At 48.1% G+C, this 22,046-nt stretch overlaps 2 protein-coding genes, 5 non-coding genes and 1 pseudogene across 10 annotated transcripts; 2 read left to right on the top strand and 6 right to left on the bottom strand.

Annotated features, from left to right (window-relative positions):
• Positions 1-228: 228 nt before the first annotated feature.
• On the top strand, positions 229-3,776 carry LOC140618868 (isoleucine--tRNA ligase, cytoplasmic-like; annotated as a pseudogene).
• Positions 3,777-11,229: 7,453 nt separating this feature from the next.
• IDH3B (isocitrate dehydrogenase (NAD(+)) 3 non-catalytic subunit beta) lies at positions 11,230-16,439 on the top strand. 4 transcript variants are annotated; one of them, XM_072800305.1, is made up of 12 exons: positions 11,230-11,409; positions 11,536-11,616; positions 11,728-11,826; positions 11,928-12,048; positions 13,872-13,932; positions 14,009-14,141; positions 14,246-14,379; positions 14,472-14,574; positions 14,670-14,816; positions 15,022-15,116; positions 15,229-15,289; positions 16,296-16,439. In XM_072800305.1, exons 1-12 carry the CDS (start codon positions 11,374-11,376, stop codon positions 16,374-16,376), a joined length of 1,152 nt encoding a protein of 383 aa, XP_072656406.1. In that variant the 5' UTR covers positions 11,230-11,373; the 3' UTR covers positions 16,377-16,439. The 4 variants fall into 4 exon arrangements, with proteins under 4 accessions (XP_072656406.1, XP_072656405.1, XP_072656404.1 ...); XM_072800304.1 differs by having other exon boundaries at positions 11,326-11,409; positions 15,980-16,439; XM_072800303.1 differs by having other exon boundaries at positions 11,348-11,421.
• Positions 16,440-16,448: 9 nt separating this feature from the next.
• NOP56 (NOP56 ribonucleoprotein) lies at positions 16,449-21,833 on the bottom strand. The gene is made up of 12 exons (XM_072800301.1): positions 21,718-21,833; positions 21,460-21,549; positions 21,047-21,161; positions 20,193-20,354; positions 19,821-20,019; positions 19,286-19,473; positions 19,057-19,208; positions 18,784-18,884; positions 18,265-18,413; positions 17,914-18,035; positions 17,585-17,719; positions 16,449-16,906 (listed from the first exon to the last, which is right to left on the bottom strand). The coding sequence occupies exons 1-12, from the start codon at positions 21,718-21,720 to the stop codon at positions 16,529-16,531; spliced, it is 1,794 nt and encodes a 597-aa protein (XP_072656402.1). The 5' UTR covers positions 21,721-21,833; the 3' UTR covers positions 16,449-16,528.
• On the bottom strand, positions 17,790-17,860 carry LOC140618908 (small nucleolar RNA SNORD57). Its single transcript, XR_012018903.1, has one exon. It is a non-coding gene; the product is annotated as a small nucleolar RNA SNORD57 (small nucleolar RNA).
• On the bottom strand, positions 18,128-18,198 carry LOC140618909 (small nucleolar RNA SNORD56). The gene has a single exon (XR_012018904.1). It is a non-coding gene; the product is annotated as a small nucleolar RNA SNORD56 (small nucleolar RNA).
• On the bottom strand, positions 18,636-18,721 carry LOC140618923 (small nucleolar RNA SNORD86). Its single transcript, XR_012018915.1, has one exon. It is a non-coding gene; the product is annotated as a small nucleolar RNA SNORD86 (small nucleolar RNA).
• On the bottom strand, positions 19,591-19,721 carry LOC140618916 (small nucleolar RNA SNORA51). The gene has a single exon (XR_012018909.1). It is a non-coding gene; the product is annotated as a small nucleolar RNA SNORA51 (small nucleolar RNA).
• Positions 20,493-20,560, bottom strand: LOC140618925 (small nucleolar RNA SNORD110). Its single transcript, XR_012018917.1, has one exon. It is a non-coding gene; the product is annotated as a small nucleolar RNA SNORD110 (small nucleolar RNA).
• Positions 21,834-22,046: the final 213 nt, after the last annotated feature.

Consider the following 22,046-nt stretch of genomic DNA (forward strand, 5'->3'; position numbering starts at 1 on the left):
AATACAAGGAAATACAAGATCCTTTAATATTTGTAACTTTTCCTTTGGAGGAAGATTAGAATATATCTTTGGTTGCTTAGACAACCATTCCCTGGATGTTACCTAGTAACTTTGTCCTGTGCATTAATCCAGATATGCAGTATACGAAGATTAAAGGTATTTTCAGAGGAAAATTACTCATTTTAATGGAAGCCAGATTATGAGCCCTCCATAAGCTGGAGAGTGACTATGAGATCCTTGAAAGATTTCCTGGTATCTATATCAAAGGGCAAGAAGCAGAGGCCCCTGTTTGACTATTTTGTGCAGTGTAAGGAGAACGGTGCTTTTACTGTGCTTGCTGATGGTCGCATGCAGGAGGAGGAGGGCCATGGAGTGGTACAGGCTCCTCACTTTTTGGTGCTGATGACTATCAGGTCTGTATGGACTTCAATATCATCCAGTGGATGCTTCAGGTTGTTACACAGCAGAAGTGACAGATTTCACAGGACAGTATGTGAAGGATGCTGACAAAAACATCATCAGGACCTTGAAAGAAGAAGGCCAACTTGTTGCCAGCGCCCTTCCTCACAGCTACCCTTTCTGCTGGAAGCCAGACACTCCCCTCATTTACAAAGCAGTGCCTAGCTGGTTCTTGTGGGTGGAGCACATGGTAGAGTGGCTGCTGAGGAACAATAGCCAGCGTTACTGGGTCCCAGGGTTTGTATGAGAAAAGTGTTTAGGAAATTGGCAAAAGGATGTATGTGACTGGGTGATTTCCAGAAACATACTGGGGCATTCCTATCCCACAGTGGGTCAGTGATGACTTCAAGGGGGCAGTATGCCTTGGGTCAATGGCAGAACTTGAAAAACTGTTGGGAGCAAAGATCTCTGATCTCCAGATAGAGAGCATTGACCATCTGACCATCCCTTCCTGCTGTGAAAAGTGTTGTGCTGCATCTCTGAAGTGTTTGACTGTTGCTTCAAGAGTGGTGGCATGCCCTATGCTCAAGTTCATTATGCATTTTAAAACAAGAGGAAGTTTGAGGATGCATTTCCTGCAGACTTCATTGCTGAAGGCATTGACCGAACTAGAGGATGGTTTTATACTCTGGTGGTGCTGGCCACTGGTCTCTTTGGACAGCTGCCTTTTAAGAATATGATTGTGAACAGGCTTATCCTGGCAAGTGATAGCCAAAAAATGAGCAAACGAAATAAGAATTATCTGGATCCACTTCCAATCACCCATGAATATGGTGCTGATGCCTTCAGATTACATCTGATTAACACCCCTGTGGTGAGAGCAGAAAAAAACCTCTGCTTTAAGGAGGAGGGTGCCTGTGATGTCTTGAAGGATGTGCTGCTCCAATAGGCACAATGCCTATTGCTTCTTCATCCAGAATGTCCTAAAGCTGCAGAAGAAGGAAGAAATGGACTTCTTTTAAGATTTTATTTATTGGGCTGCCCTGGTGGCGCAGCGGTTTAGCGCCGCCTGCAGCCCAGGGTGTGATCCTGGGGACCCTGGATGGAGTCCCATATCAGGCTCCCTACATGGACCCTGCTTCTCCCTCTGCCTCTCTCTCTCTCTGTGTGCCTCTATGAATAAATAAATAAAATCTTTAAAACAAACAAAAAAAAGATTTTATTTATTTATGCATGAGAAACACAGAGAGTGAGGCAGAGACATACACAGAGGGAGAAATAGGCTCCCCACAGGTGCTTGATCCCAGGACCCCAGGAGCATGACCTGAGCCAAAGGCAGATGCTCAACCACTGAGCCACCCAAAGAAATGGAATTTTTTCACAACAAGAATATGGTTAAAGAAAGTGCCAACATCACAGACCTGTGGGTCCTGTGCTTTGTATAGTCGCTTGTCGGGTTCTTTGAGATGAAATGGCAGCTTATAGGCTCTATACTGTAGTGCTTTGCCTGATCAAGTTCATGGATGTCTTGACCAACTGGTATGTCAGGATGAACCACAGAAGACTAAAGGATGCAAAAGGGGTGGAGGACTGTGTTATGGCCCTGGAGACCTTGTGTAGTGTCCTGTTCCCCATGCAGACTTATGGCCCCCTATATACTTTTTCTTACTGAATTGATGTACCAGAATCTAAAAATGCTGATTGACCCTACTTCTGTCCAGGACATGGACACACTCAGCATCCACTATCTCATACTGCCCAATGTTTGAGAGGAGCTGATTGACAAGAAAATGGAGGGTGCAGTGTCTTGGATATGGTCTGTGATTGAATGTGGATGAGTCATTTGAGACCCCAAAACCATTCTGATAAAATATCCTTTGAAAGAAATGTGGTTTGGAGAAGTGTATCACTGAATGTTTGAAAAGTCATTATCTGCAGACGAAATACGCATACGACTTTCACCTAAGGGCAGATCCTGATCCCATGGTCCTGGGGAAGCCTCTGAAGGGAACCTTTTTAAAAATATATATATATTTATTTATTCATGAGACAGAGAGAGAGAGAGAGAGAGAGGCAGAGGGAGAAGCAGGCCCCATGCAGGAAGCCCGATGTGGGACCCGATCCCGAGACTCAAGGATCATGCCCTGGGCTGAAGGTAGGCACCCAACTGCTGAGCCACTGAGGCGTCCCTGAAGGGAACCTTGATGGGTCCATCAAGTAGCTGAGGGATAAGGAGCTGGAGTGCTTCCAAGAGAAGGGGGACCACTGTTGCAGAAGGCATGAACTGCATGAAGAGGACATTCATCTCATGTACATCTTTGACCAGGCAAAGGAGGAATGATGCAGTTTGAAGGACACTCAGATGCTCAGGCTTTGGTTCTCTTAGATGGATAAAGGAGTAGCTCATATCCAGAAACTTCATGAAAAGTGCAGTCTGGCTGTAACAGATGAAATAATAGTTTATTAGGAAGCAAAGTCTGAAGAGAAGTATCAATGTTATTGAAAGCCGCATGGAGTTCATACCATAAAGTCTCCCTTGAATCCATATCTAGTTCCAACATCAGATAAAGTCCTTATTCAAGAAAAAACAGTTGGAGTGCCTGAGTGGCTCAGTCAGTGAGCATCCCACTCTTGATTTTGGCTCAGGTCATGATCTCAGGGTCGTGGGATCAAGCACCTCTTTGGGCTCCAGGCTAAGGGCGGAGTCTGCTCGCCCCTCTCCCTCTGCTCCTCCCCCGGCTTGCATTTTTTCTTTTTCTCACAAACAAACAAACAAACAAACAAACAAAATCTTAAGCAAGCAAACAAACAAGTTAAAGGGGTCTGATCTGGAAATTACTCAATAGAGGATCATCTCTTTTTGGCCCTGCTTGTGCATATGTCAACCTTAACATCTGTATAAATGGCAGCAAACAGGTGGAGGATGGCTTCCAGAAAACCCAAAAGGCAATAGTAGTAGATTGCACCTTTTAAAGATGAAGTGTTATTACTAGTTTTTTTTTTTTTTTTTTGCTGTCTTCTGCGGTGAAACAGAAATGTGAAATCAAACCAACTTATTGAGTCTCACTGGAAAAACAGGGTGGCAGCAGGGTCTTCCTGCAATGTGTGGACAGCCCAGGCACTGTTCTCTGCCAGTACATCAACCTACAGCTCCCAAACCGGCCTGGAACAGTGGGCACTCTCCTACTGGAAACCCCCCTGGAGCAGAGTGGACTCGCCCACCAAGGTCTTCTGTATGAAGCAGCCAAGGTATTTGGCCTTTGGAGAAACTAAAGCTGAATGAGACTCTCAGATGAAATTATGACGAAATCCCCATGAAGACTGTGAACATGAAGACTGTGTATGTTTCTGGGACACCTGGGTGGCTCAGTGGTTAAGCATCTGCCTTTGGCTCAGAGCAAGATCCTGGGGTCCTGGGATCGAGTCCTGTTTTGGGCTCCCTGCAGTGAACTTGCTTCTCCCTCTGCCTGTGTCTCTGTCTCTCTGTGTGTGTCTCTCATGAATAAATAAGATCTTAAAAAAAAAGATTGTATATATTTCTGTATTCCTGACACTAGCAGACTTCTAACATTTATAATCAACGTGATTCAGGCAGCCTTATGCTGGCACATACCTGTCCTCTACACACACACTGAAGACTATATAGTCCCTTCAGGTACATGTATAATGTGCTGCTTTGGTCTAAAATTGAAATGGGGTTGATTCATCAAGCGACTTGGAACCTCACAGTAATATTCACACTTAACCCTAAATACCTACCCAGTCATGGGGGAAAGCTATAATGTTTTCGCAGCATTACAGGGTTGATGTTTATACTTGAATTCTTCAAGTGTAGAAGGCAGAAGTGATTTAAGTGGCATAGTGTGTGCATATACATTCTGTGGCCTTTTAAAACTTATCTGAGGGATCCCTGGGTGGCGCAGCGGTTTGGCGCCTGCCTTTGGCCCAGGGCGCGATCCTGGAGACCCAGGATCGAATCCCACATCGAGCTCCCGGTGCATGGAGCCTGCTTCTCCCTCTGCCTATGTCTCTGCCTCTCTCTCTCACTGTGTGCCTATCATAAATAAAAAATAAAAATTAAAAAAAAACTTATTTGAGACCTCTTGAAGGAAGGGGCAGTGTTAAATATTTATTTTTTTAAGATTTTAGTCTTAAGTAATCTCTACACCCGGTGTGGGGCTTGAACTCACAACCCTGAGATCAAGAGTCACATGCTCTACTGACTGAGCTAGTCGGGGGCCCTGAGATATTTCTGCTACCTGGATTTTCTTTTTTTTTTTTTTCTTTTTTTCTTTATTTATGATAGTCACACAGAGAGAGAGAGAGAGAGGCAGAGACATAGGCAGAAGGAGAAGCAGGCTCCATGCACCGGGAGCCCGACGTGGGATTCGATCCCGGGTCTCCAGGATCGCGCCCTGGGCCAAAGGCAGGCGCCAAACCGCTGCGCCACCCAGGGATCCCTACCTGGATTTTCTTGATGGAATATTTTAAGTTTCAGTAAACCAGAACAATAAACTTTCAGATAAAAAAAAATTGGAGAATATCCTTATTATCTTTAGAGGAGGCCTTCTGAAACAAAAGCCAGAGCTTCGAAGACAAAGGCCGACATGTTTCTGTATCACACAGGATATAAGCAGAAATGCTCTGTGACATTTCAGTAAGTGTCATAAATGGGCTGGGGGCCTCTGCTCTTCTCTTTCTTGCTGGTTGGAATACAGACATGATGGCTAAAGCTGAAATAACAGTCTTAGATCTTGAGTGAACTTGGGAATGGAGGCCTTACAAGGAAGGGCAACCACATAAGGCATCTGAGCCTCTGACACTACAGGGGGCTGACCCTGCCCTGAACCAACTATCACAGAAATTTTATGTGAGCCAGAAATAAACCCATTCCTTATTTGGGCTGTGGTTATGTTGTGCATTGTTCCCTGCACCTGAATCTAATCCTAACAGAGACACCTGTTCAGGCCCAGGTGAAGGGTCATGATTAATGTAAGCCACTGGTTCTCAACTCTGGTCAACTTTTAGAATCATCCAGGGAGCTTTTGAAGAACATAAGTATCTGGGCCCCATCCTAGACTGTTACATCAAAGCTCTGGCAGTGGGGTCCAAACACAGGTGTTTTTCTTTTTTAAAAAAGATTTTATCTATTTGAGAAAGAGAGATAGCAGAGAGAGAAAGAGAGCATGGGTTAGGAGGAGGGGCAGAGGAGAGGGAGAAGCAGACTCCCTACTGAGCAAGGAGCCTGATGTGGCTTGATCTCAGGACCCCAAGATCATGACCTCAGCTGAAGGCAGATGCTTTACCAAGTGAGCCACCCAGGTGCCCCAAAACACAGGTGTTTTTTTAGAAGCTCCCAGGTGAGTCTGAAATGCAGCCAGGTGTGAATTAGTTTAAGCCAATCAGGAAAACTCTCTTCTCTTTCCTAGTCTCCTTTGCAGTAGGAGTGGTCACAGACCTAGTTTTGGCCTGTGATACCTAAGTGGAAATCTGCCGAGAGTGTTCCTGGGAAAACTTATATACCTGGTAAGAAGGAACAGATATGGGCAGCCCTGGTGGCTCAGCAGTTTAGCGCTGCCTTCAACCCAGGGCCTGATCCTGGAGACCCGGGATCGAGTTCCAGTCAGGCTCCCTGCATGGAGCCTGCTTCTCCCTCTGCCTGTGTCTCTGCCCCCCCCACCCCGTGTCTCTCATGAATAAATAAATAAAATCTTTTTTTTTTTAAATAAATAAAATCTTAAAAAAAAAAGAAGGAACAGATATGGCTGGGACTATTCTTTTTCCTCCTTTCCAGCGGAATGCAGAAGTGATGTCTAGAGCTGCAGCAGCCATATGGTGATGATGAGGCACCAAAGATGAGGATGTCAGACAACACACTAAGGCTGGCAGGGTGGAAAGTAGAGATCTGGGATCTCAGGGGGAGTCACCAAACAGTTAAGCCAACCCCACTAATTTCTTATCTTCAGAAAAATCCTAGACCCTAATTTGTTTAATGAGTTTTCTGTTCATTGTGCCAGAACATATTCATAACTGAAACATATGCATGAATACAGGTGCTTTGGGGCACTTTGTAATGTGCATCATGTGTACAAAGAAAATCAGATGTACACAGCAATATTACAGGTAATGGTCCAAACTAGAAACCACCTAAATATCCATCAACTTGAGAAAGGCTCATTAAATTTAGTAAATTCTCATGATGGAATACTTATGCAGCAAAACGAAACTAGTCTGCTCCTTTTCTAAAACATGGTATCGTAGATTTCTAGTATTGAGTGAAAAAGTAAATTATAGGACAGTAAGTATATAGAGCATAAAACAATTTCTTTTAAAGTGCACACCCCGGGGATCCCTGGGTGGCTCAGCGGTTTAGAGCTTGCCTTCGGCCCAGGGTGTGATCCTGGAGACCCGGGATCGAGTCCCACGTCGGGCTCCCTGCATGGAGCCTGCTTCTCCTCTGCCTGTGTCTCGGCCTCTCTCTCTCTCTAGGTCTATAATGAATAAATAAATAAAAATCTTAAAGAAATAAAGTGCACACCCCTACACTAAAAACAATACTATATATTCTGTGTGTAGTGGGTGGTGTATGTGCATAGGAAAAAGGTTTTGAGGGAGATGACTAGCTGCCTCTGGAGATGGGGCAAATAAATTGGGGGCTGTGGCTAGGGTACTAAGAAACTTTAGACTTCCCTATGATTTATAATCTATTTTTAAAATATTTTATTTATTTATTCATGAGAGACACACAGAGAGAGTCAGAGACATAGGCAGAGGATAGAAGCAGGCTCCAGGGAGCCTGATGCAGGATTCAATCCCAGGACCCCGGAATCACGACCTGAGCCAAAGGCAGACGCTCAACAATAGAGCCACCTAGATGCCCTGTAATATTTTTTTTTAAAAAGGAATGTAATCATTTACTCATTACTAATATACTAATTATAAATATCCAAGCAAAATCTTATATTAAAACTAACAGAAAAAAGCAGCTCCACTTTTTGGTGCCTCTTTCCAGTCACTGACATTTCTTATTCTCTGATGTCTCTGGCCTCCTGGTCTCTCCTGTTCATCAAGAGGTGATCCTGGCACCTGGATCCTTGCCTTTCCCCCACGACACAATCATGGATGCCTCCCATGGGGATACAGATGACCCAGCCAATATTGAGGGTCTGAATTCTCTTCTGTGGGGGTCTTCTTGAGTCTCTTTGGTACCCATTCCCACAGCTCCATCTGGGACTTCACTGCCACCAGCATCTGCTCCACTTCCAAAACTGCTGGTGGAGGCACCCTCCTTGCCTTCCAGCTCACTGCTCAGTGACTCCCATGAGCACTGGTCTTGGAATATTTTGGGCTCTTTGGTCCTTTTTTCATCTGCCTATCTATCAGATCTCTTCTGTCTTTACTTCCCTCTGGGTTCCATTTTGTCACCAGTCTCTGTTGTACTTCTCTCTGGCAAAAATAATATTTTTGGATGAACCCAAGAGTTAGCTTTCTCCATGACACCACACATAGTTGTGCCATACCATGATAAATTCACATCACCATCCCAATAGGGTCATTGGTATTGCTTATAAATTCCCCTTTAGTTCTCTCAGCCCTGAGACTTATACCAATTTTACCCACTACTCTTCACTGTACATCGTCTCCTCAACCATGCCTGCTCTCCTCATGGTGTCCCAGAGAACTATGTTCATTCTCACCTCCGCAGGGTAGCAGCTGCCTTGTTCAGAGCCTCGGCTAGCTGGTGCATCCATTCCCCACCAGTTTCAGGTGTTAGTTGTTAACTGCTCACAGATACCTCCTTCTCTGTTGGGTTGCTTTGGACAAATGGAGCCTCCAAGAGCCAGAGAGATGCCAGAAAGGTTAGGCTGTGCGGGGCCTAAGTGAAATGTGGAATGAAATGTAATTTCTATTAGTGACAAAGTCAAAGGTACTACTGCTAACACTACAATTTCATTCTACTTTCACAATGAAAGGAAATGCTAAATTTCAGTTGGAGGTTAGTAAGAACAAAGATGTGATTTTTGCATTTTCCCCATCCAAGTTCATGATACTGATTTGTATTCATGCATACCTGTGGGCTCTGTGGACCCAAGGTTAGGCCCCCTGTACTAGCGGATGTAGGCCTTGGAAACTGACATTGAATTAATTCAGCCTCACACTATATGCTCTGTAACAGCTATGCAGACTATTTAACAGCTAAAGAGTTCCTCCCCTGTGCAAAAGACACTGTTGGAACTTTTCAAGGGTTCTGACTAAACTTCCCCATTCTCAGGCAGTATCAGTGAGAGATGTCTTCCAGGATACTTGGAAGGCCAGGAAAGCTCACCAAGCTCATAGGGAAGATACAATGGCTTTCAGACAATAATAGTCTCATCTTCTCAGCTTGAGTCAATTGGTTAACCCTTCATCAGTCCTTTTCACCATGTGGACAGCCATGTGGTGTCATATCAGTTAGCAGATATTGTTTGAATGTCAGACTGGGCTTAATTAAGGGTAGAATGTCTTACATATTGATTGGATGTCATGCTGTGCAGAATTTAAAGATGAAAATAATGTTGTAGTTATCCTTAAGAAAACTAATATTTCCTGGGATGAAAATTAGATTATCACCAGATTGGATCAAGACAGCACATCTCTCTTCTTTCCCACCTTGAATTTCCTAAAATAATAGAAAATACAGATTTTTAAAAAGATTTTATTTATTTATTCATGAGAGGCATAGAGAGAGAGAAAGGCAGAGACACAGGCAGAGGGAGAAGCAGGCTCCATGCAGGGAGCCCGACACGGGACTTGATCCCAGGTCTCCAGGATCCCGCCCTACGCCGAAGGCGGCGCTAAACCGCTGGGCCACCAGGGCTGCCCCAAAATATAGATTTTTAAAATTTTTTTTATTTATTTATGATAGTCACACACACACACACACACAGAGAGAGAGAGAGAGAGAGAGGCAGAGACATAGGCAGAGGGAGAAGCAGGCTCCATGCACTGGGAGCCCGACGTGGGATTCGATCCTGGGTCTCCAGGATTGCGCCCTGGGCCAAAGGCAGGTGCCAAACCGCTGCGCCACCCAGGGATGCCAAAAATATAGATTTTTAAAAGAGTAAATCTCTCACTTTTTTTTTTTTTTAAATCTTAAAGAGTGATATTTGGAGGAGAAAAATAGTGGTGGATGGCAATAGCAGTGTGGAAGTTGGGACTAGGGAGTGTACGGGAACAAGATGGTGATGATCTCTAGGTTTTGTATGTTTGTTTTTAAGTAGACTCCACACCCAGCATGGAGTGCAACATGAGGCTTGAACTCATGACCCTGAGATCAAATCACCTGAGCTGAGATCAAGAGTTGGTCGCTCAACTGACTGAGCCACCCAGGTGCCCCTCATGCTCTCTAGTTTTGATTTGTTTCATGGAATAAATGAATGGAGCTTGAGGAGCAGATTATATTAATACATTAATAAATTACACATTAATTTATTAAATACATTAATAAATTATATTAACTATATTTATAGCAGCCTTATATTTACACACTACTTTTAATTTTTTCAAGACTCTTACACATTATCTAATCTTTAGATCTATAAATCTTTTCATCCCACTGCTGTAGAGAATGTTCTGTCTAAAGGAATGCAGAGAAGGAGGCATAAAGCCTGTATTTTGTCCCTAAGATTAGAATGACTACATTCCCTCCCTTGGGCTGCCAGAATGCCTGGCACCTTTTTCAGATGGATGAGGTATATAAGTGACAGAGAACCTAACTAGTGCTTGACTTTCAGTGCGTATCATCTGGAGATGCCTGTTAAAAATGTATCTTCTGGGGCCCTAATCTTGAGATTCAGATTCTGCAAGTCTGGGGTAGAATTCTTAAGACTGCATTTTTAGCAAGTGCCCCTGGTCCACTTGGATAGGTGATCCAAACCACACACTTCTAGAATACTGGCTTAGGAAAATCCTTCTGTGCCATTTTGTTTTTAGGCAGGTCACCTGGAAACAGCATGTGAATGGTATTTTTTTTTTTAAGATTTTATTTATTTATTCGTGAGAGACAGAGAGAGGCAGAGACACAGGCAGAGGGAGAAGCAGGCTCCATGCAGGCAGCCGGATGTGGGACTTGATCCCGGGTCTCCAGGATCACACCCTGGGCCAAGGCAGGCGCCAAACCACTGAGCCACCCAGGGATCCCCAATGAATGGTATTTTAAAAATTAGTCTGGGGGCACCTGGCTGGCTCAGTAGAGCATTTGACTCTTGATCTCAGGGTTGTGAGTTCAAGTCCAGTACTGGGTGTAGAGATTGCTTAAAAATAAAATCTTAAAGAAAAAAAAGTTTAAAATTCCCCTTTGGTCACATTGACACGCTTGAAATAATTTTTGTCTCTAATAGTCCTGCCCAGGGTAGTTGAAGCCTGGGACACACTGTTAGGGAAACAACTGTCAGAAGAAAGAACAAGACCACATAGGAAGAGACAAGGAGGAAATCTGATGAACAGTCTCTGGGCAGGCTGGAGCTCGCGAGGAGGCCAGACACACACGTTCCCCATGGAAGTTCGTGTTCGTGTTCTCTTTTAGTGCCTGATGTACGAATGTTCAACGAGTACTGGTTAAAAGAGTCACAAAGACGTGACACAAAAATATTAAGAAAAGACAGATCCCTCAGGATTGTTTCTCAACCCGTTAAACTCAAGACACTCGCATGAAATCTCATATTCTCCTTTAGTGCTAGTTTCAACATAAATTAGATGTGGAGACTGAAAGCAAAGCAACACACAAAGTGGCCGCGTGTCCCATGAGGCTCCAGGGCAAGGGACACGCAGAAGACCAGGAGAGAGCAGGACACACAGGAAAGCACCGCGGCCGTCGGTCGGAGGAAAACAGAGCAGCCCGCGGCCCCACGCCCTTGTACTCCGCGGACCGGAAGTCGCGGGGCCGGGCCACGCCCGCTTCCGGCACCGTTTCCCACGTGACTTCCTGCAGCGAACATGGCGGCTCTCAGTGGTGTCCGCTGGCTGACCCGAGTGAGGCCCGGGGTCAGGTCGGGCCGGGGGCGGGCGGGGGAGCGGCGGGTTTGTACCGGGTTCATGCAGTATTCGGGGTCCGGGACCCCCACGCCCGACCTCATAGCGTGTGCGTCTGTGTCGCAGGCGCTGGTCGCTGCCCCGAACCCCGGGGCATGGAGGAGCCTGGGTACCTCGGCCGTGGCTCACGCCGCCTCGCGGAGCCAGGTAAGGGCAAGTTGGTCATCGGTCTACCCGCGCCCCTGTCCCCTCATTCCCTCTCCCCGGGAACCTCTGCTCCCGCCCCAGCTCTAGCTGTGATGGCTCCTCCGCTTGCAGGCTGAGGACATGAGGGTGGAGGGCGCCTTTCCCGTGACTATGTTGCCTGGAGACGGTGTGGGGCCTGAACTGATGCACGCTGTCAAGGAGGTGTTCAAGGTGAGTGTGGCCTGGGGGAGTCAGCCAGCAGGGACCGTGAGGTGGGTTGGAAAGGACTTACTCGATCGTGACCCAGAGGTTTTTGGGTCGTGTCCTTGAAGGCTGCCTCTGTGCCGGTGGAGTTCCAGGAGCATCACCTGAGCGAGGTGCAGAATATGGCATCTGAGGAGAAGCTGGAGCAGGTGTTGAGCTCTATGAAGGAGAACAAGGTGGCCATCATCGGTATGTGTGCCCCCTTGCTCCTCCACCCATGTGCCGTTTAAAATCACATGAGCAAATGTTTTTTAAGCTTCTTTGGGCACATACTAGCACATTAAGTCCTCTAAGCTCATCACTATTTTGTAGTTATTTGTTTCTTATTTCTGGGAATGCAGGAGTTGAGAGATCGTTAGTTGTCCTTGTAGGAAGGCTTCAAGGGGGTACATCATGGGTCATCAAATCTTGTTAATTCTGTTTCTAGAATAGTGCTTCTAGCTGCCTCTTCTGTCTTCCCCTCTGCTTGTCTGCTTTAATCTCGTTAGGTTTTTTTTTTTTTTTTTTGGTCTCTAGTTTTGCCTCTACAATCCATCTTCTTCATCTCTTCTTTTGGAAAGGCCAACATGAGTTTGTCAGGCCCAGCCTTAGCGTAGGAAAGTAAATTCTTCGTAAGCTGGCTCTCAGGTCTTCTGCCTTTATTTCCTTAACATTTGTTCTGTGCTTTGGTCACATGGGGCTGTTAATTTCCAAATACAGGACTATCTTAACTTTCGTCATTACTTCTGCCCAGAATGTTCTTCCTTTGATGCTACCTGTTAGAATGGTTCTCACTTACGGTTTTATAGTTTCCTAGGGCTGCTGTACAAATTACCTCAAAGCTAGTGGCCTACAATAACAGTTCTGCTCTCACAGTTCTGAAGGCCAGAATCCCAAAATTAAGGTGTTGGAAGGGCTTCCTCTGAAGGTTTAGGAGAGAAGCCTTCAGGTACTGGTGACTTTTGGTGTTCCTTGGTGTTTCTTGACATGTAGATGCATCCTTACAATCTTTGGCTCAGTCTTCATATGGCTTTACCCCCTCTATGTCTGTGTATCTGTTTCTTTTCCTGCAGGAGGACTTATCATTGGATTTAGGGCCCACCCTAATTCAATGATTTCAACATCCTTAATTATGTCTACAAACACTATTTCCCAAATAAGGTCACATTTACAGGTTCTGCAGGCTAGAACCTGGACATAACGTTTTGAGGTCACTATTCAACCTACTGTACTCACTTAACCCGAGGTTTGGCTGAAGTGCCAGCTATTTTATTACATTTCTTGATATTACCAGAAGAATTTTTACTGTGGGTTCCTGTGCATGATGTTAATACCTCTCCCATGGTGTTTATCATGTGTTTCATATTATTTGTCTTCCTTGATCTATTGTTTGGCTCTTGACAACAGGAATTGTGTATTGTGTTTTTTTGGTTGATATTTCCAGTGACTGACATGTGGTAATAAGTTTTGGTTGAAAAAATGTCAAGTAGGTAGACATGCAAACATAAAGAAAGGTATAGATCTCTTGGCATTATTTCTCAGCCTATTAAACTTAGGCTGTTTGATAACATGAAAAAATTTTCTGCCCTCCTTTTAGATCATTTTGAAGTTTCAACATAAATATGGTGACTAAAGGGATCCCTGGGTGGCGCAGCGGTTTGGCGCCTGCCTTTGGCCCAGGGCGTGATCCTGGAGACCCGGGATCGAATCCCACATCAGGCTCCCAGTGCATGGAGCCTGCTTCTCTCTCTCTCTCTCTCTCTCTCTCTCTCTCTCTGTGACTATCATAAATAAATAAAAATTAAAAAAAAAAAATATGGTGACTAAAAATAAAGCATTGGGAAAAAAAAAGCATTGGACAAGATGTTTCTGGTTTTAACTACATTATTCTTTGCCTCCAGAAGCATTTAAGAGTCACAGTTTTGGGAATGGGAGATGAGAGTCTGGGTTGCATCATGTCCCTAGGATTGGACACTGATCTGGATTCCCTTGGGCTTGGCTTGTGCCTGACCCCTTCCCCTTTGTTTACACAGGAAAGATCCATACCCCGATGGAGTATAAGGGGGAGCTAGCCTCCTACGATATGCGGCTGAGGTAGGTGTTGGGGGCTATGGGGCAGAGGAGTCCTGGAGCACCAGGCATGGTACTAATGGCTCTGCCCCACCCTCAGGCGTAAGTTGGACTTGTTTGCCAACGTAGTCCACGTGAAATCACTTCCTGGGTACAAGACTCGACACAACAATCTAGATCTAGTGATCATTCGAGAGCAAACAGAAGGGGAATACAGCTCATTGGAACACGAGGTGAGGCCATAGAAATTGGGGAAGCCAGGTGTGAAGGTGGGAGAGCGGCATAGCTCCTTCTCTTCTTTCCAGCGTCACCTGGCTGCTTCTCTCTTCTTACCCAGAGTGCGAGGGGTGTGATTGAATGCTTGAAGATTGTCACTCGAACCAAATCTCAGCGGATTGCAAAATTTGCCTTTGACTATGCCACTAAGAAGGGGCGGGGCAAGGTCACGGCTGTCCACAAGGCCAACATCATGTGAGGGACATGGCTTTGCATGGGGTAGGTTCCTGGGAAGGTAGCCCCTTGCACTCTTGTGACTGAAGCTGTTCCCTTTGGCCCATGGACAGGAAACTTGGAGATGGGTTGTTCCTGCAATGCTGTGAGGAAGTTGCTGAACTGTACCCCAAAATCAAGTTTGAGACAATGATCATAGACAACTGCTGCATGCAGGTAATGTCCTCCCCATGTCTCTGCTCTCAAGGTACCAGGGATAGGCAGGGAGCAGAACTTATTTCTCTTCTCCATGCCCACATTTTGCCCCCTAGCTGGTGCAGAATCCTTACCAGTTTGATGTGTTGGTGATGCCCAATCTCTATGGGAACATTATTGACAATCTGGCTGCTGGCTTGGTTGGGGGAGCTGGTGTGGTCCCTGGTGAGAGCTACAGTGCAGAATATGCCGTCTTTGAGACGGTGAGTGAAGTCCCCTCTTCCCCCAGCCCTTTGCGTGCCTATCTTCTGACTTGAAGTTCCTTGATAGCTACTTCCCAAGGCGTCCTCTTCCCCCATGCCTCTTTCCAGTGTCCCTGGCCTGATCCCTCTTCCTTAATGCCCTTCCCTGACCTTAGCCATGCAGAACGTCTGCCCCCAGTGACTCTGGTCGGTCCTCTTTCCACAGGGCGCCCGACACCCATTTGCCCAGGCGGTGGGCAGGAACATAGCCAACCCCACAGCCATGCTACTATCAGCTTCCAACATGCTGCGGCATCTCAAGTAGGTCATGGTGGACTGGGGCAGGAGGCTGGGTGTTTTAAGGGGGAGTACAGACAAGGAAATTGGGGATGATGTGGGGAGAATCTCAGTTTCTTCCTGTCCACATTGACAGTCTCGAGTATCACTCCAACATGATTGCAGATGCAGTGAAGAAGGTGATCAAAGTTGGCAAGGTGAGTTAGGCTGTGGTGGGTTCCAGGGTCTTGGCACTCCTCTTTGGGGAACCTGAATTGGGGCCTCCTTTCCCGCCAGGTCCCCAGAACATCTGCTCTCTGATCTTCCCCTATGGCTCTCAGGGCTGTTCTTCACCTCCCTTCTCCTGGCTGTTTCATCCTCTGGGTCTCCTTTGCCTCTTGGTTACCGGCTGCTATTCCCTTTCCTGCTCCATCCATTGGCTCTTTTATGGCCATCTTAATGCAGCGCTTGCAGCTCTCTGCCTGGGGAGAGAGCATGGGGGATGGAGGAGCAGAGGGAGATAGCAAGCAGGCAGGATGAGGCACAGGTGTCCCCTTCTCCACACTTGGAAGCCCATCCTCTGGCTTCCTTTCCTCCCACCTGGTCTGATTTCCTTTAAGGCATCCTCATCCTGTCTGATGTGCATTTCCCATCTCACTTCATGCTCAGCCTCCCTCCCATCCTGCCCAGGCTGCAGCATAGCTCTGAGAGTGGCTCTGGCCCTCAGCTGGGAGTGGATGGGTCCATGCTCTTCCAAACCTGGCCACCTCCTTGCAACTCTGCTGCATTGCATCTTCTTCCTGGCCTTGCCATCCTTTCTTGGATTCCATTTCCATCACATTGCCCTATCCCCCCTTCATGGGCTCTCTTCTCTTCTTCCCCACGGCTGTTGCCGGTGGTGGCTGTAGGTGCGGACTCGAGACATGGGCGGCTACAGCACCACAACCGACTTCATCAAGTCTGTCATCGGCCACCTGCACCCCCATGGGGGCTAGACCCCTTTATTCCCTCCAACCTCACAAGGACCATACTACCTACACCTCCCTTCAGTACAGTGGACCAGAGAAGAGTTCTTAAATAAATCTTTAGACCATAATCTGGGCAGAGCCTAGGTTGTCCTGGGGCTGGCTTCCTTAGGGAACTGTGTTATTGGAAGGGGGTGGGTGGGGGGTAGGTTAGGGATGGGGCCTAGGCCACAGGGATGATGACAATTCTCCCCTACAGGTTCGAACTTCTGACATGGGTGGCTATGCCACCTGCCAAGACTTCACTGAGGCGGTCATTGGTGCTCTGCCTCACCCATAGGTCCACCCATACCCATGTAAGGTGTTCAATAAAACATGGACTCCTAAAAAAAACAAAACAAAACACATCGACTCCTGTGAATTTGTTTTTATTGGGATATAAGGGTGGGTTTGGAATCATGTGGGTTTGCCCCACCTGGTAAAATGTCCATTCTAATCTTCCTGGGATAGCTTCTGGAGCTTTTTCTTTTTCTTGGAGCTGCCGCTCTTGTTGCCAGCAGCCTCTTCAGGTCCACTGCTAAGTGGCTCCTCCTTAGAAGAGAATTTCCTCTTTTTCTTGGGGACGCTCCTGTTTACTGCCTCTTCAGCATCGCTAACTGGTTCCTCTTTGGGAAAAGATTTCTTCCTCTTGGGAAGACTTACATTGCCAGCTGTCTCTTCAACATCACTACTAACCAGCTCCTCCTTGGAAAAAGATCTCTTTTTCTTGGGTTTGGAGATGGAGACAGATGGGTCTTCCATTCCATTCTCCTGTGGAGTCTCCTGGGGCTTTTGCTTTTTCTTCTTTTTGGGTCTTTCACTTTGGGTCTCCTAAAGAGAAATGGGCATGAAACGATCATCCATTATATGGACACACACACACATATTAAAAGTAGCTAGGGCAAAGACTGGTGTGAATGATGTGAAAACTGCCCAGTGTTTCTGGGATGGTTTTTAATGGACACTAGACATCCACCCCAAAGATGACTCCCACTTAGAAAGGAAAAATGTGTTATCTAAGCCCATGAATCAGCTTATAGAAAAACCCACAAACCATCATGCCAGGTTGCAAAGGGGACACTGAAAAACTACTTCACAAACTGGGTACCTCAAGAAAATCCCAGGGTGGATCCTGATGTAGCATTATGGATACCTCCCTGCCCCAAGCCCAACTATGAAATGCTACCACCTCCGGACATACGGCCGAGGACACGCAGAGCAGGAATTTATACTACCCCCGGTTGAGGACTCCTGGGAGGCAGCCGAGGACAGAACACTTGCCCAGGGACCGGGTGTGCTACAACCAGCTCTCTGGGCTCCTGAGCCAGTTCTCTCAGCACCTATCTCCTTCCTATAGAATCAAGAGGTAGTTGAGATGTTTCAGGTCCTTATTTCAGTCCAAGTCTGGACTCAAGACCATGGTTTGAAGTAGCATATCCTCTGTTCTGCTGTGGAGAACCCTACATCCAGGGCCTTCACCCTGGGCTGAGGGCTGTCCTGCCTACTGACCTCATACTCCTCTGGGGTACTACTGTTTTCTGAAGATGCAAGGGCAAGGGCGGCTAGCCGTTTCTTCTCCTTCTTCAAGCGTTTCTTCTCCTGCTTCTCCAACTTTCTAGCCATCTCAGCAGCCGCTTCTTCTGCCTGGCCAAAGAAAGGTAATGAAAAGGCCCCAAAGACTGCAGTATCTCCAGACCTCCCTTCTGGCTTCATTGGATCAGGCTCATTAAATCAGTTTTTTGCCTCCACTCTACAAAGTCAGGCTAAGCCTGTTCATCACCTCCAACAGCCAGCTTTGGTCCCCATCCCCTCTCTCACCCCAGCAAGTCCAAACTGACCTGAACCATTGCCTCCTTCATGACATCCAGATTCTTTCGTGGAATCTCTCCTGTCTCATAGAAGGATAGCCGCTCCTCAACTTGCTCTCGAAGTTTCTCCCCAAATACACTTGTGGGTACCTCTGGATGTGTGCGTGTGTGTGTGGGTAAACAAAACCTGTCAGCCCCTAAAGGACCAGCTATTTCCCACCCTGTCTTCCCTCTACCCTCAGCTTCACTCAGACCCAAAGTCTCAACACTCACTAAGTGAACTGCTGTTGACGAAAAATACTGCCATCATTGTAGAAGCTGCTAGGTAGTCAGCCTTCCCTCCCTCCCAGCCCCTTCTCCTCCAACCCCCTCCACCCATACCAGAGAAGCAATCAATTCGTGAGGCAATACTGCATTTGTTTGCCAGGTATCGGGAGATGCGGCCTTTGTTCTTGGCAGCTGCTCGGCCAATGAAGGTGGAGTGGAAAATGAGTCCATATTTTGGAGTGTTACCCCTGGTCTTCAGGGCTCTGGGAGAAGAATATTTAGTGGGGAGTTTTAAGATCAGAAATTTCAACTCTACTAGCCAAGGTAGCTCCTCCCCTCCCCTGTATCCCCAGTCTCTATCCAGTGAGCCTCAGGCTAGACTGGGTCTCTACCCCACCTCATGCCAACCCACAGCTCCCGGAGGCAGAGGGAAGGCATCCAATGTCGCTGACCTGGAAATCTGGTCCCTTTTGCTGGGCCCTAGGAATCACTCAGACACCAGGGCTGGCCATCACCCCCATAGCAGAGGTCTGTATAGGTCAGGGAGCCCTGGTCAGCCATCACTGTGATCCCCAAACAAGCAGTGGGCACCGGAAGTGGCACCTGAGTGTGGGCAGGTGCCCTCACTGGTACCTGAACAGGGCCTTTTCAGCCCCAAGGATCTGCACTGTGGACGCTGGATACTTGGCCAAGTTGGTGAGGCTGCCAGCATGAGCAATGAGACGTGCACCTACCTGGAGAAGGATTCAAGGAATTAGAGGCTGGAATTGTCTATCTCTCAACTGCACAATTCTGCTTCAGCCCATTAAATGCGACCAGGGAAGAGAACATGGGTCAAGAAATACAGCAGTGTGGACCTACACTGTTAACACTCCTTAACCCCATTTTATGTTCCCCACAACGCACCGCTTCCCCAATTAGGGCTGAGAGGCTGGGGGCTACTTGGCTCATCTTGGACCGCAGGTAAGTATGCAGGCTCTGGCGGTACTCTGACAAAGACACCACACGACTGGAGAAGCTCTCGATGTTTATCAGGTCGATGGCCGATATGTCCATGCCTAAGGGACACCTAGTGTGAATGCAGGACCAGATATCCACAGCCCCAAATTTATTTTGGCCACCAGGCTATACTGACCCATGGAGGATCGCGAGGCATCCAGAATAGCCTTAGCCTTGGCCCCATCCATTGTCAGCTCTTCCAGCTTCTCAAGCTTCTCCTCATTCAGCTCCCTTCGGTTTCCAATGAACTGAGCAAGGCGGCAGTATGTAGCATTATCGTTGATGATCTTCACCAGCTCAGGAAAGTGATACCCATACCACTCCCTGCAGAGAGCCACAATCACTCCTTGCTCAGCGACTAGATCTCAAAGCTACAACCTCAGCCCTCTATCTATTCTTTACCCAGAGAAAAGGAATCAAGTACAATTCAAAACCTCAACTCCGTGTCCTCCCATTCACAATACAGACCAGGCAAAGAGCCTGGGCTGGGGTGTATATGGGTGGATTTACTCTACCTCCTCTTTCTGTACAGCCAGTGTAAGAACACAGCCTGTGGTAAGCACTGGGAGGCTCAGCCCCACCCCACAGGAAGTGGTCCTGATTTCAGCATGTGAAATTAGCTACACCACAGGGCAAAGACCCTATTTTCAAGGGTCACTTGGGCACTTTACCTGACACGCATGGAAAAAGTATTAATGTCCTTATCCAGCTGGTCCAGGAGGCTGATGGACTGGATAATCATATTGTCCACCCGGTTCACATTAAACTTAACTTTGGCACGAGAATAGCTGTGTCCCAGCCCCAACTGGGCTTTACAAGCAGACAGATCTGTCAGACCTTTCACCAGGTTGTGGAAGTGCAGACGAACCCCTGGAAGAGGACAAGTCAGTGAGCAAGGGAAGGCTCTAAGCCAGTTACAGCGCCCATGGGCACCAAGCCAAGCAGAAGGGCTTCCCAGAAGCAACCTTATGCACCCTGGTTAAGTGACTAGATCCCCCCTCAGAGATGTCAAGAATGTTGTCAATGTTAATAGGTGGTCCCACCTCGCAGGATCTCAGCTATCACGCCTCCAGTCTGGCAGTTGTACCCTAACTCTTCTTGTATAGCAGCACCGATCTTGGGGTCTCCAACCCCCAGGAGTACTTTCTTCTTTTTGGATGGCAGGTGAGTCTCCAAGAGCAGGCGGAGGTCCTCATGAACGACACCTCAAGGCAAAGAATAGAGCTCCCACTAACATGCTGAAATCATAAAAGGGATCCTGTCCCCTTAACTGCTAATTAAATGACAGACTGATCCTACATTTGTCCCACAGAGCATGCTGAGTTCCTTCTTTGCTTTAGGCTTTGCTCAGAGACATGGAGACATCAGTGATTGCACTCAGGGGATTGACAGACTCAAGTCATCACTGCAAAGCCTGCATCAACTATGGGAGGAATAGGACTCAGGTCTGATAGCATGAGTGTGAAATACAGAATTGAAACCTTAAACCCGGAGAAACTATAGAGGTTAAGTATTTAGTATTTGATTCGCCTTTTGGAACTGAACTTATTTTTCTTGCCTTTTCCAATCACTTCAATAATAACCAAAGAACCACCTTTAGCATTAAAGCACGCCTACCAGATTTCACTTAATCATTTATCGCTGTCAGGACCACAAAGAAAGCCTCTATCCTGGAATATACACTTTAAACTTTTAGCATACCATATTCCCCAGACCTTGGGTTCTGTTTTAAACTACATCCTGTACACATCAAATACTGCCCAACACGTATCAGATTTGTAAGAAATCAGCTGAGGAAAGGAAAACGGGATCATGAACTCCCTATGAGAATAAGAGCAGCAGCTACTAACCCTGCGGTCATCTCCCTCAAATACCTACCTGGTGGTGGTCGACTCACCTTCGGACACAGCGTTGGCATTTTCCAAGGCAACCTGGGACGAGGCGAAGGGACAAAAGGCCACGAGGCGAACGATGTTGTGGAACTTGCCCAAGTTGAGCACGCACTCCTCCACCTTCGGGGAGAAGAGAGCGTGAATGGCTTTCCTCCCTCGCTCTTGCCTCTAGGGCGCAGTAAAGCAGCGGTTCTCCGTAAAGGAGCCGATTACAGGCCCTAAATCCCGGGGTGCTGGCTTCTACATGCTCCCAACGCGACTGTAGGCACGGATGCAGCGGAGGACCCCCGGCTCCCGGGCTTTCCGGCCCAGCGCACCCCCCAAAGCGCGGCCGGCCACGTGGGAGCGCGCGGTGCATGCTGGGGCCCGGCGGCCCGGGGGGCTGCGGCGCGGCGGCGAGCCCACCGCTTCCACCCACCTGCGGCAGCAGCAGGCTGATCTCCTCCACCTCCTTGAGCGCCAGCAGCGCGTAGCCGACCGCGTGCTCGAACAGCACGTGCAGGAGAACCTGGAACGGAGCCGGGCGCGAGCGTCAGCACGGTCTCCGCGTTCGCCCGCCCCGGCTCCCAGCGCAGGCCCCGGCCCCGGCCCCGGCCCCGGCCCCGGCCCCGGCCCCCGCCCCGACTCGGCCCCAACCTCGGCCTTCGTCTCCCCCGCGCCCACAACCACTCCTCACCATGGCGCCCGCTCCCGGCCCGGCTCGCAATGCGGCGAGCGGGGTCTGGCGCGCGGACCCGGGCTCCGGAGGCCACGCCCCCGAGCCGCCGGCCAATCAGAGGCCGGGGACGATACCTTTGCGGGACTTCGGAGGGGTCCGCGGCGGTGGTGTCGCCCGGAGGGCGGGAGGGCCAGCGCGGGCGCGCGGGCGTCTTCCGCCTTCTGCCGCGGCGCCGCTCCGCGCGGTTGCCGGGGACGCGCGGCCTGGGCCCGGCCCCGCGAGGCCGCAAAGCGGGTCGGGAAGGCGCTTCTCCGGAGAACGCCCCGGCCCCTCGGGTCCGCCTCGCG

Source organism: Canis lupus, chromosome 26 (genome assembly GCF_048164855.1).
Source record: "Canis lupus baileyi chromosome 26, mCanLup2.hap1, whole genome shotgun sequence".
Classification (NCBI taxonomy): domain Eukaryota; kingdom Metazoa; phylum Chordata; class Mammalia; order Carnivora; family Canidae; genus Canis; species Canis lupus.

Excerpts from the sequence above, each read along its gene's own strand:
- IDH3B (XM_072800302.1), top strand. The coding sequence starts at position 11,374 with ATGGCGGCTCTCAGTGGTGTCCGCTGGCTGACCCGAGTGAGGCCCGGG. Across the intron at positions 11,617-11,727 it reads ACGCCGCCTCGCGGAGCCAG|GCTGAGGACATGAGGGTGGA; the intron begins GTAAGGGCAAGT and ends CTCCGCTTGCAG. Across the intron at positions 14,575-14,669 it reads TAGACAACTGCTGCATGCAG|CTGGTGCAGAATCCTTACCA; the intron begins GTAATGTCCTCC and ends TTTGCCCCCTAG.
- NOP56 (XM_072800301.1), bottom strand. Across the intron at positions 21,162-21,459 it reads TCAGCCTGCTGCTGCCGCAG|GTGGAGGAGTGCGTGCTCAA; the intron begins GTGGGTGGAAGC and ends TTCTCCCCGAAG. Across the intron at positions 18,414-18,783 it reads GCTGAAAAGGCCCTGTTCAG|AGCCCTGAAGACCAGGGGTA; the intron begins GTACCAGTGAGG and ends TTCTTCTCCCAG.